The 12,966-nt window shown below is 34.2% G+C and overlaps 1 protein-coding gene across 1 annotated transcript in view; it reads right to left on the reverse strand.

The window, feature by feature from the left end:
- Positions 1-12,966, reverse strand: part of LOC111049174 (ATP-dependent RNA helicase dbp2) — a 43,920-nt gene that overhangs the window by 9,995 nt on the left and 20,959 nt on the right. Inside the window, exons 6-8 of the mRNA XM_039426415.1 lie at positions 11,872-12,037; positions 6,500-6,609; positions 4,060-4,192 (exon numbers count right to left, since the gene is read on the reverse strand). Coding sequence (XP_039282349.1) covers positions 4,060-4,192; positions 6,500-6,609; positions 11,872-12,037 — 409 coding nt within the window. The remainder of the gene's footprint in view (positions 1-4,059; positions 4,193-6,499; positions 6,610-11,871; positions 12,038-12,966) is intronic.

Below are 12,966 nucleotides of genomic sequence, written 5' to 3' on the forward strand. Positions count from 1 at the left end.
AAATCCTTATAGTGAATAACCACTACACTTGGAATTTGAAAACTGATCTTTGTTTGGATTTGATTTCATTTTTTCTACAGGTGAGCATTGTACCATCAAATAATATAAAAGGATACCTTTCGATTGAAGGTGATTCTATAAAATAAAACAGCTTCTTCATTTGATAAATTAAACTATAGTGAGGTCGACGTTATAATAATTATAACGTATCTGCAATTATTGCAGTATTTGATTAACATTGGTATTGATTATTGATATCATTGTGATATTGGATGTATCACGTGGTATTGAATGTATTGATATCATTCATTGCCTTGTCTTACATTCGACAAAGCAGATAGCGCTAAGCTCTTCTATAGTGAGGTCCACGTAATAATGGCAGTGTTTGTTTAGCAATGGAATTGCTATCCTTGTCTATCATTCAACAAAGCGGATAGCGCTATCTCCTTTCCGCTTTGCTCTGTTGCCAGATCAACTTTTTACAATGTAGAATTCATAATTAATTAACAAAATATTACATTTTAATTATGAAAATTCATTATGAAATTATTGAAAAATATAATTCCTTGCTTAATAAAATCTAATTGATTATTTTAAACGAGAATGAACAGTTAATATAACATAAATAAACCTGTATCAGCTACCGTCTAAAGAAGGCATTGACAAGACAGAGGTTCGGCAACGCTGTTCTCCTATATATCTCCACTGCCATTATAACGTGGACCTCACTATAGCTCCGCATGTTCCTAGATTGTATTTAAAATGGAGAAATATATTGATTTAACAAAATATTTAATCTCAACTATTAAAGTTTATTTAATTAATCTCTTGACGAATAGACTAAAATTGTCCATTTAAAAAAATAATGAACAGTTAATATTACTCCAGATATAGGGGAGCAGAAGTTGACTGAAAAATCAACTTACGCGATCTCTGGTGCCAAAAGTTCCCTATGGAAAGATAACATCTTCTCAATGGAAGCGCTAGTGTTCGAGCTTATGTCAAAAAATGTTACAAATTCATTCAAAGTGAGATTATTTTACATTTGAATTCAGGCGCTCAACCTCTGAATAGAATAGAATAAAAAAGAATATGTTAATCCACCAATAAATACATTTCAATGTACGTTAGGTGTCGTCAAGAATAAACTCCCAGCTATAAAACTAACTGAACCAATTCATACACTTATATAATCATCACTCAAAATAAGTATTTATTACATCTGTAATTATTTGATCTACATTTTATAAGACGGAAGCGCTAGCGTTCGAACCTCTGGTCCCCTATACCGGTATCAGCTATCCTCTACAGAAGGCAGTGGCAAGTCAGAGAATCGACAACGATGTTCTCCACTACCATTATAACATGGACCTCACTATAATAAAAATAGATTAGCCTAACCATCCTGAACAAGGTCCATGAGTCGTCCAGGTGTAGCGATAACTATTTCCACGCCTTGCTTCACCAGGTTTACTTGATCGCGTCTACTTCCACCTCCATAAACGCAAACACTATAAAAAATCAATCAACAACATCAAAAGCACATCGAGAAAGGAAAGGGCTGCAACTCAAAATACATACAACAAAACACAATCATTGACGCTTCGGGTAAACGATACATAACATGCTCAACACTCTCCAATCAATCCAACAACAATGCAAGATTCGGAATAAATTGGTCATAGAGGGTTGAAAGAGGGTATGGAATTAATTTAAAAAAGTAAAACATAACAGGGATAAAATGAAGGTAGCATTAGCGTTATTTCAAATTTCTTCTAACACAACATTATTATACCCTAGCTGAGCTTCTGTACTAAATATGAACATTTTCTGTTCATTGTTCTCGATAAAGCTGAGAAAACGCAAAAAAAAACTATGGAAAACGCTAATTTAGGGGCGTATCTTTGACGTTATTGCAAATTCCTTCTAACACAACATTATTTCACCCTAGCTGAGCTTCTGCACTAAATTTGAACATTTTCTGTTCATTTGTTCTCGATAAAGCTGAGAAAACCCTGGAAAAACGCAGATTTTGGGCGTACCTTTGAAAATTTTCCAAATCCGTTCTTAGTGCGCCTCTAAAGGACCAACTGAACATACCTACCAAATTTGAACGTTTTTGGTCCGGTAGATCTTTAGTTCTGCGAGTGAGTAAGTCAATCAGTGCCATTTCGCTTTTATATATAATATAGATATGTGCTATAAAGTGGATGTCACAATACAAAATCTCACCTTGTCATGACAGTCTGTCTGTCAGGTCTCACATGAAGGAGAGACTCCTTATTTGTGGCTCAAATCCCATGTCAAGCATTCTGTCTGCTTCGTCCAGAATCAGATATGTTACGGCGGATACATCCAGAACATCTAAAACCACCAAAAACTAAACCTTCACTACACAGTAACATGGCATATCACAGTAAATTTATTCATTTTTACAAAAAAGCACTGACTTGTATAATATAAAATATTCAATATCATGGCATAGAAATAACGAAACAATTCGAAATGGAACAGTCGATTGTAATAAAAATGTAAAAAAAATAATTATGATTTTCGTTTAATAATTATTATTAATTAAGGCTGTGCAAAGGCTAAAAATCTGGTGTGGCGCACTCACACAACTTTCCTTGCCGTTATGAAAATTTATCACCTGACGCTAGTGTTCCCGCGCATCTCAAGTCTACTATTCAAAGATCTAAGCCAGCTGGTGACAGGACTATAACACTGGAGACACACGAGGTCTGCTATCTCTTCATAGTGAATGATTTAATAGAATCAACAGTTGCCAACAGCTTGCAATTGAAATAATAAATTTTCTCGAATTTCGAGCTTATATTTAATTTTAGGTGAAAATGTTACTGAACATTAATTGTAGAGATTCTCATTTTCGATCTTTTCCACTCAAAATTTTTTGTTTAAATTGTATCTGAAGCCTAATAATTGGGAATCTAAAATCAAACTTTGCATAGATGAGGCGGAGCTCCTGAAATTTTTACAGATATGGGACTTGTGACAGTTGATAGAGCTTAACAATGACTATTTTAGGTATGAATTTGATCAAAATCGTTGGAGCCATTTTCGAGAAAATTGCGAAAAACCCTGTTTTTGACAACATTTTTTTCGCCATTTTAGCCGCCATTTTGAATTGCATTTGATCGAAATTGTTCGTGTCGGATCCTTATAGGGGAAGGACCTTAAGTTCCAAATTTCAAGTCATTCCGTTAATTGGGAGATGAGATATCGTGTACACAGACGCACATACACTCATACACACCACACACACACACACCACACACACACACAACACACACACACACACACACACCATACAGACCAATACCCAAAAACCACTTTTTTGGACTCAGGGGACCTTGAAATGTATAGAAACTTGGAAATTGGGATACCTTTTTTTTTCGGAAAGCAATACTTTCCTTACCTGTGGTAATAGGGCAAGTTTTTCGATTCTTATAATTATTATCATCAAGCTATCAAAATGAAAAAGTTTTCTCAGGAAAACATTTTTTCCCGATCATCACTTTCGAGATATGAGCGCCTTAATTTAAATTTTTTGGACAGAACATTTCAAATTCGGTAAGAGATAAATCCATGAGATTTGGAGGATAAATTCTTTATGGTATTGTTGATCGAATATAACAAAAATCCTAAATTTACATCCATCTGAATTAAGAATCTATATTCATAATCTATATAGCGGGCAAAGAGTTATCTTTTTGCTGGTGATGCCTAGAAATAATATTGTAATTAGTTTTTCTTCTCTCATGTACATGCATGCATGCATGTGTAATGTATTATGTACATGCATGTACATGCATGCATGTGTAATGTATTATGTACATGCATGTACATGCATGCATGCATGCATGTGTAATGTATTATGTACATCATGTATTTATTCAAGTTAAATGATTGAATAAATTGATAAATATATACAGTACATCTCAAGGGTACGCCCCCCCCAAAAAAAAACCGATTACGAGGTCTGTACTAAGTCGAGGTGTACTATATGAACATAGTGAATGAAACTTTATAAAGTCTCACCTTGTCATGACAGTCTGTCTGTCAGGTCTCACATGGAGTAGAGACTTCCTTATTTGTGGCTCAAATCCCATGTCAAGCATTCTGTCTGCTTCGTCCAGAATCAGATAGGTTACAGCGGATACATCCAGAACATCTAAAACCATCAACAACTAAACCTTTACTACACAGTAACATGGCATATCACAATAAATAATCAATATCATTGCATAGAAATAACAAAAAAAAAAATCAAAATGGAAACGGTCGATTTAAAATGAAAATGTAAAAAAATAATTTTGATGTTCGTAGATAAATAATTATTACTCTGTTGCATATTCATAATTTTTCACTATAAAATTAAACTTGAATTTAAAAAACACTTATGGATTGAGAATGCACTTACATTGGTAGTGACGATCGTTTCGACCTGTTGTTGGTCATCATCAGACTGTAGGAATTTACTTCAATGTCAAGTTGACATGATTACATTAAGGTGCGTACAGACTTTCGCTCTGCTCCGCAACCGAACGTCACTCCAGCAGAGCGATTGATGATCGACCGGCGAGCAAGAGTTGTTCGCCTGGGGAGCGCGAGAAGATCTAACATCTTCCGTAACGTTCATGATGGGTGCGTAGGCGGAGCGACTGTGGTTCGATGGTGGTACGAGGGAGGAGCGTGCTCGGTGCGGGTTGGAAGCGCGAATATGTGTACGCAGCTTTACATGTAGTTGACATGTTGAACCTTGACATTAGAGTAAATTCCTACGGTCTGATGATGACCAACAACAGGTCGAAACGATCGTCACTACCGATGTAAGTGCATTCTCAATCCATAAGTGTTTTTTAAATTCAAGTTTAATAATTATTAATTAATGTAAAAAGCTTGAAACGCATTCATATTTGAACGGGAATAATTGACAGTGAGTTACCCACACATTATACTCTGAATAAACAAGACGTGGACAAATATTTATCCATGTTGCCAAAATGTTCGAAATTTCAACTTTTTCATGCCACCAATGTTATAAAGACACAACAATGGTTCACATCGAAAGCATAACACACACTCACATGCACATCAAAACTACTCAGTTTACAAAATTGATGTAGGTTGGAAATGAAAAAATCCTTATAGTGAATAACCACTACACTTGGAATTTGAAAACTGATCTTTGTTTGGATTTGATTTCATTTTTTCTACAAGTGAGCATTGTACCATCAAATAATATAAAATGATACCTTTCGATTGAAGGTGATTCTATAAAATAAAACAACTTCTTCATTTGATAAATTAAACTATAGTGAGGTCTACGTTATAATAATTATAACGTATCTGCAATGATTAACATTGGTATTGCTATCATTCATTGCCTTGTCTATCATTCGACAAAGCAGATAGCGCTAAGCTCTTCTATAGTGAGGTCCACGTAATAATGGCAGTGTTTGTTTAGCAATGGAATTGCTATCCTTGTCTATCATTCAACAAAGCGGATAGCGCTATCTCCTTTCCGCTTTGCTCTGTTGCCAGATCAACTTTTTACAATGTAGAATTCATAATTAATTAACAAAATATTACATTTTAATTATGAAAATTCATTATGAAATTATTGAAAAATATAATTCCTTGCTTAATAAAATCTAATTGATTATTTTAAACGAGAATGAACAGTTAATATAACATAAATAAACCTGTATCAGCTACCGTCTAAAGAAGGCATTGACAAGACAGAGGTTCGGCAACGCTGTTCTCCTATATATCTCCACTGCCATTATAACGTGGACCTCACTATAGCTCCGCATGTTCCTAGATTGTATTTAAAATGGAGAAATATATTGATTTAACAAAATATTTAATCTCAACTATTAAAGTTTATTAATTAATCTCTTGACGAATAGACTAAAATTGTCCATTTAAAAAAATAATGAACAGTTAATATTACTCCAGATATAGGGGAGCAGAAGTTGACTGAAAAATCAACTTACGCGATCTCTGGTGCCAAAAGTTCCCTATGGAAAGATCACATCTTCTCCATGGAAGCGCTAGTGTTCGAGCTCATGTCAAACCAAAATGTTACAAATTCATTCAAAGTGAGATTATTTTTACATTTGAATTCAGGCGCTCAACCTCTGAATAGAATAGAATAAAATAGAATATGTTAATCCAGCAATAAATACATTTCAATGTACGTTAGGTGTCGTCAAGAATAAACTCCCAGCTATAAAACTAACTGAACCAATTCATACACTTATATAATCATCACTCAAAATAAGTATTTATTACATCTGTAATTATTTGATCTACATTTTATAAGACGGAAGCGCTAGCGTTCGAACCTCTGGTCCCCTATACCGGTATCAGCTATCCTCTACAGAAGGCAGTGGCAAGTCAGAGAATCGACAACGATGTTCTCCACTACCATTATAACATGGACCTCACTATAATAAAAATAGATTAGCCTAACCATCCTGAACAAGGTCCATGAGTCGTCCAGGTGTAGCGATAACTATTTCCACGCCTTGCTTCACCAGGTTTACTTGATCGCGTCTACTTCCACCTCCATAAACGCAAACACTATAAAAAATCAATCAACAACATCAAAAGCACATCGAGAAAGGAAAGGGCTGCAACTCAAAATACATACAACAAAACACAATCATTGACGCTTCGGGTAAACGATACATAACATGCTCAACACTCTCCAATCAATCCAACAACAATGCAAGATTCGGAATAAATTGGTCATAGAGGGTTGAAAGAGGGTATGGAATTAATTTAAAAAAGTAAAACATAACAGGGATAAAATGAAGGTAGCATTAGCAAAACTGAAATTATGATAGAAATATTCTCTTATCAGGAAATAAAAACCATGCAGGGATCATGTTCCAACGAAATATAATAACAGAAATATTGTTTTTGAATAATTGAAGGGCCGGTTTCCGAGCTCGGGATTTCGCAAAGTTCTAGACTTTAAACAGCTGGAGTCAGAAAATTGGCTTTCCGAAACGGGGCGTAGTTGCAGTCCACGTTCAATAGTATATTTCGCACCTAGAGCAGAAAATGATATTTTTCCTACAGTTACGTTGAAAAGTGGCCATTGCTGCACTGATTACAGAAATTATAACCAAGGACAACATTTTTATTCAATTTGACAATAAATTAAGGTTTTTATCAATAATAAAATTACACAGAAAAACATTTGATGGATTTCAGGCAATTTTACCCATAATTACCCACTTTTCATATTCAATGGTAACTGTAGGAAAAACTTAATGTGAAATACGTGCGCAAAGTTCCTCTGCTGCACTCAAGAAACCATTCCGCCCTCGCCTACGGCTCGGGCGTAAACGTTTCTTTCAGTGCAGCAAACTGTCACTTTGCGCACTAGTTGCACAAATAACTATTTCCGGCTCGAAATCGGTTTTCAAGTCCGAGGCCGTAGGCCGAGGACTAGAAAAGATTGAAAGCCGGAAAAACATTTTTGCCCGTGGTGCGAACGCTATTTTTCGCCACACATAAAAATACACAATATATATATATATATATATATATATATATATATATATATATATGAGAATAGTTGTTTACTAAGCACTTCCGAAAGAAGAAGTGGAAGGTGATAGCTCTAGCAAATCTGAGGTAATCTGAATATCAGGAAATTGTCCAAGTATTTTTATTTTTTATTCTGATTTGTCTAAATAACCTAAAATATGATGTTCAATTATGTGGGAGGTTGAGTTTATACTTTTTCATTCTTTCAAATGACAATAAGATGATATTATTATAAATGTTTTAATTATTGAATAATGAACACAAATAATGAAAAGTTTTTTGATCAGCTGTTTTTTGATCACCTTTCTTAGTTCCATGTTAGCGGCTGGAAAGGGTACTCTTTCCGGCCTAGGCCGGAAAGAAACCTGTTCTGACGTCAGACGAGAGTCGTCTGCAAACAATGTCTTTCAGATCTACGTAGGGACTGGAAAACAGCTGCTTTCTGTGCAGTGTGGCGAAAATGAAATTTCGAAAAACAAGAAAATTGAACACAAATAAAATAAGAGAAAATAGTGTAGTTTCATCTATTTTGAATTATCTAGGAATTTTTTATTTCGTCAAGGAAAAACGTTTCCAATATTATAGAAGGAGAAAATAAAGATTATCATAAAAACTACGACTACGCCCCGTTTTGGAAAGCCAATTTTTTGACTCAAGCTGTTTAAAGTCTAGAACCAAGACTTCCTATAAGCCGGACCTGCGCCTATAAAAAAATGGCTGCCGTATGTGGTGCCAGCAATGATATTTTAAAGGGGAACTAGACAAACTGAGATTTCGACGAACTGAGACGCTCTCTAACAGTTGATTAGTGATTTTTCTCAGTAGAAATTCCTATAAGACCACCACATACGGCGGCCATTTTTTTTCTAGGCTCAGGTCCGGTAGTATATAGGAGGTCCTGCTAGAACTCGGCTAAAGCCCGAGCTCGGAAACCGGCCCTAAATGATTGCAGAATTGAAAGAACAATGAAAATGTTTCTTTAACTGAATTTAGTTACAGTATCCAAATAGCCTTTCAACTGGGAAGTTTTATTGAAATGCAACTAACTTTGAGTATCTCTTTCAAACAATGGTAGATATATCTTTTAGGAATGTTATATTTGTTCAGCACCTTGATAATCAAATGATTGAACTCAGTTATATTTCGAACTCCAAATTACTAAAATAGCTGCTGGGTTTTATCCGTTGGTTATATTCCAACAATGGTTACATGAAAAGAACGTAGCAAGTAATGGGATAACCAGCCAGTGAGTTAAATTTCTTAATGATCAAGTCTGAATAATCATGTCAATACATTAGTCCAAATTTAAGATGAATGATAATATTGATTACGGCTTGGTTGCACAAAAACCTGTAAACTTTTAATTCTGATTAAATGCCACGAGAACCAATCAGAAAAACTTTTCGTGGCATTTAATCAGGATTAAAAGTTAACAGAAGTTTGAGCAGCCGGGTGCAAAGATGACAAATGAAAGTGAAATATTTCATACCGTACACATGACTTGCAAGAGCCGTACAGTTCAAAAGCCATGTGAGCGTTGGAACTGTATAACAAATCTCATCAAATCCATAAGAGAGAATATTTCTTTACCTTAAATATTAGTTAAGGTAAAGAAATATTCTCTCTTATGTTATATATTCTTAATGTTATATTCTCCCTTAAATTTAATTTAGATTATTTTATTTTCATTTTATAGTCTTTTCTCTGCACAATATTTGTTTGATTTTTTATGATTCTGCTGTTATAAAATTTTGTAATTATTAGTTTAATTTAACTTTAACTTTCTGCATTATTTCGAAATATGTTTTTCTTTTACTGTTTTACAACTCTCACCAGCGGGCAAAGATTTTCTTTTTGCTGGTGATGCCTAGATTTTATATTTTATTTTAATTTTATTCAAGTATATGTATGAGTAATTATGCTTATTTATTTATATTTTTAATGATATGTCATATTATAAAGAGTTTGTAATATGTTTTGAATATTCTAATTGGCAATAAATGAAATTGAATTGAATTGATCAATGCTGGATTGAGTAAGAATTAAGAATTAATTGTTGTCAATGGGATCGAAATAACGTTGCTTTATGAATGAAGATTGATGAATCTAATAAAAAATTGAAGTTCAAGTCGATGATAAAAAGAGAAATACAACATATCAAAGTTTATATCAAGGCGATGGTGGATACGTGACAAAGAAAGAGTAATAGTGAGTTCCACGTTATAATGACAGTATTTGATTAACATTTTTGTTGCTATCCTTGTCTATCATTCGTAAAGCCGATACCGCTATCCTTTCCTAACTCTACAACATCGCCAGATCGCTCTTCAACAATGTAGAAATTTAATTAATTAACATAATATCTGATCTAAATTTGTAGTCCAGTCAAGGAAAGGTTATATAGAGGGAAAAGTTGGGAAGACAATTTTTAACCCCGCAGTTCTGTTTAGGGTATTAAGGAGGTAAACATATCAAAAGTCCCCACCCCTACCTACTGTGCTAAGGGTGTGGGGGTGTTTTAAAGGTACCATTTTTTGGTTTCTCGCATAAAACTCAAAAACCATGTATCCTAAGGACTATGACTGTCATATAACAAAATTCAAATCAAATCAAATCAAAGGTATTAACGATTAAAATTTGAGCTTCCATAATTTCCTTAGCATACATAGTTTTTGAGTTTTATGCGAGAAACCAAAAAATGGTACCTTTAAACCACCCCCACACCCTTAGCACAGGGGGTAGGGGTGGAGACTTTTGATATGTTTACCTCCTTACTACCCAAAACAGAACTGCGGGTCGAAAATTGTCTTCCCGACTTTTCCCTCTTTACCTTTTTTTTGAGCATTCATTGCCTGGACTAATTGTAGAAACTCATTGAATGAGCGAAGCGAATTCTGTTTCAAGTAAATCGGCGTTTGTCTGTTTGTTTGTACCGCAGTTACAATCGCAGCTATGGTCCGATTTGGATAACAATTGGTATACAAGTACTTTGAAGCAAGGCGCAGAAACGTATGTATTTAAAATTTTAAAATTCATTCCCGTTTCAAGATGGCGGCTCTTTATTCAGAAATTTTACCCTAAAAATGAACCTAACTTTTCAATACTTTATCGGATCAGGTTCAAATTGGGCTCATTCTTCAAAGCGCACATAATTATTTTCTTGGCGAATGAAATATTATTGACAAGCAGGTAACCCGTGCTCCGCAAGGGTTCAATTAAAAACTTGACAAACTGAAATCTTGAAGGATTTAAAATAACCACCCTTGGTAAATCAAGAATCTATATGCAAAATTTCAAAAATAGAATTATAGTACACTTTAAAATTAATAAAATAATAAAACAACGATACAATTTGTAGAGATTTGAAACGTTACAATTTGTATTCTTGTTTTATTATTTTATTAATTTTAAAGGGTACTATAATTCTATTTTATAAATACAAGAAAGTAGCCCTGAATTCATACATTTTGCAAAATTTCAAGTTGATCAGTCCAGATGTGATGATACGTCATTCGTGAATTTCCTATCCCGTACGTGCATAAACCAATTCTTTCTTTTATTATATTGTAAATAATATTAAACAAGAATGTACACTTAATATTTTACATCAGATATACCGGTATAATATATTATCTATAGAAGGCAGAGAATCGGCAACGTTGTTCTTCTATCTTTCTTCACTGTCATTATAACGTAGACCACACTATAGATTTTTCAGTATGTAAAAAGCCATACAAACTTTATCAAAGGACAAGGAAGTTGTTGGTAGAACAGCCAAAACTAGACATTGAGAAGAAGAAGAAGAACTCGACACACAGACCAAGCAAACGATAAAAATGATTCACGATCGTTGTTGACGATTTAAAGCTGGGTTTTCGTTTGTGCGTAAATGTCGTTGCCGTCGAGAATCTCAGATTGGGTAGATTTCAATTTGTCTACATAACCTAAAAGATTATGTTCAATTATGTTTTAATGGGGCAGGTTGAGCTTATACTTTTTTATACTTTTAAATGGCAATATGTTGATATTATTAGAAATGTTTAATCCTTTAATAATAAAGACAAATAATGAAAAGTTGATCAGCTGTTTTAGCACACTTGAAATTTGGACAATATGAATGTCAACAATGCTTGTCGTCGTCGACTGCAGAAATTTACGCATAAACGAAAATGCACCTTTAGATACAATGACAATGTAGATTGTACATTTTTATGATGTACTTATTGTATGAATGAATAACAAATGAATAAATATTAATTTCGACAATGTGTGGAGCTCACTGACCATCTGATACCCTTGTAGTGGTATTTTTTGACTTCACTCTCAATCTGCAGAGCTAGCTCACGCGTAGGCGCGAGCACGAGCACGTTGGGGCCTCCCCTCTCCTCACGGGGCACGGGTTGACCATCGGTGTGAACCAAAGCTGGCAGCAGAAATGCCAGAGTCTTTCCTGAACAATCAAAGTTGCAAAGTTGTACAAAACAGTGTATTATAAACACATTTATTCATACAATTAAAAGTATTATACAGGTATGGCCAATGAAGTATGGAGGATTTGAAATATCTCTCATAGACTTAGGCCCGGTTGCACGAAAGCAAGTTGAATGTTAATCATGATTACATTCCACGAGGACCAATCGGAGAAGGTTTTTCTGAGAGGAAGGCTTCTCTGATTGGTTCTCATGGCGTTTAATCCGGATTAAAAGTTAACAGACTTTTGTGCAACCAGATGCTATTCTCCAGGTGTTGTTGAGTGTGTAATTGAAGAATTTTGTGACACATAACCTAGCTACATTTGGACTGTTGTATAAATTAGAATTGGAACCGTTTTGGGCTTATAAGCATGTGGTACTTTTCTGTAAGTTGTGTAATTCTGAATGATTAAATAAATAAATAAATCCAAGTATTCATTCATTCAATCTTATGGTTTTGATGCCAACATCAGCCTTAATTTCTCTTCTAGGAAATAAATTTCAGGTCTTAGACCTTCGTCTTCAAAACATAAAATATCACTTTTCAAGTACATTGAGGTCCACGTTACAATGGCAGTATTTGATTAACACTATTGTTGCTATCGTTATCTATCATTCGATAAAGCAGATAGGACTATCCTTCTCTAGCTCTTCAAAGTTGCCAGATCGTTTTTTAACATGTAGAAATATAATTGATAAAATATCCAATCTCAATTATGGAAATTTATTATTGAATCATTAAAAATAGGCTATATTTTATTAAAAAATTAAAAAATGATTGATCATTTATAACAATAATGAACAGTCAATATTTCATCAGATATACCGGTATCGGCATCCTCTATAGAAGGCAGAGGCAAGGCAGAGAATCGACAACGCTTTACTCCAATGCCATTATAACGTGATC

This window comes from Nilaparvata lugens, chromosome 4 (genome assembly GCF_014356525.2).
Source record: "Nilaparvata lugens isolate BPH chromosome 4, ASM1435652v1, whole genome shotgun sequence".
Lineage (NCBI taxonomy): Eukaryota > Metazoa > Arthropoda > Insecta > Hemiptera > Delphacidae > Nilaparvata > Nilaparvata lugens.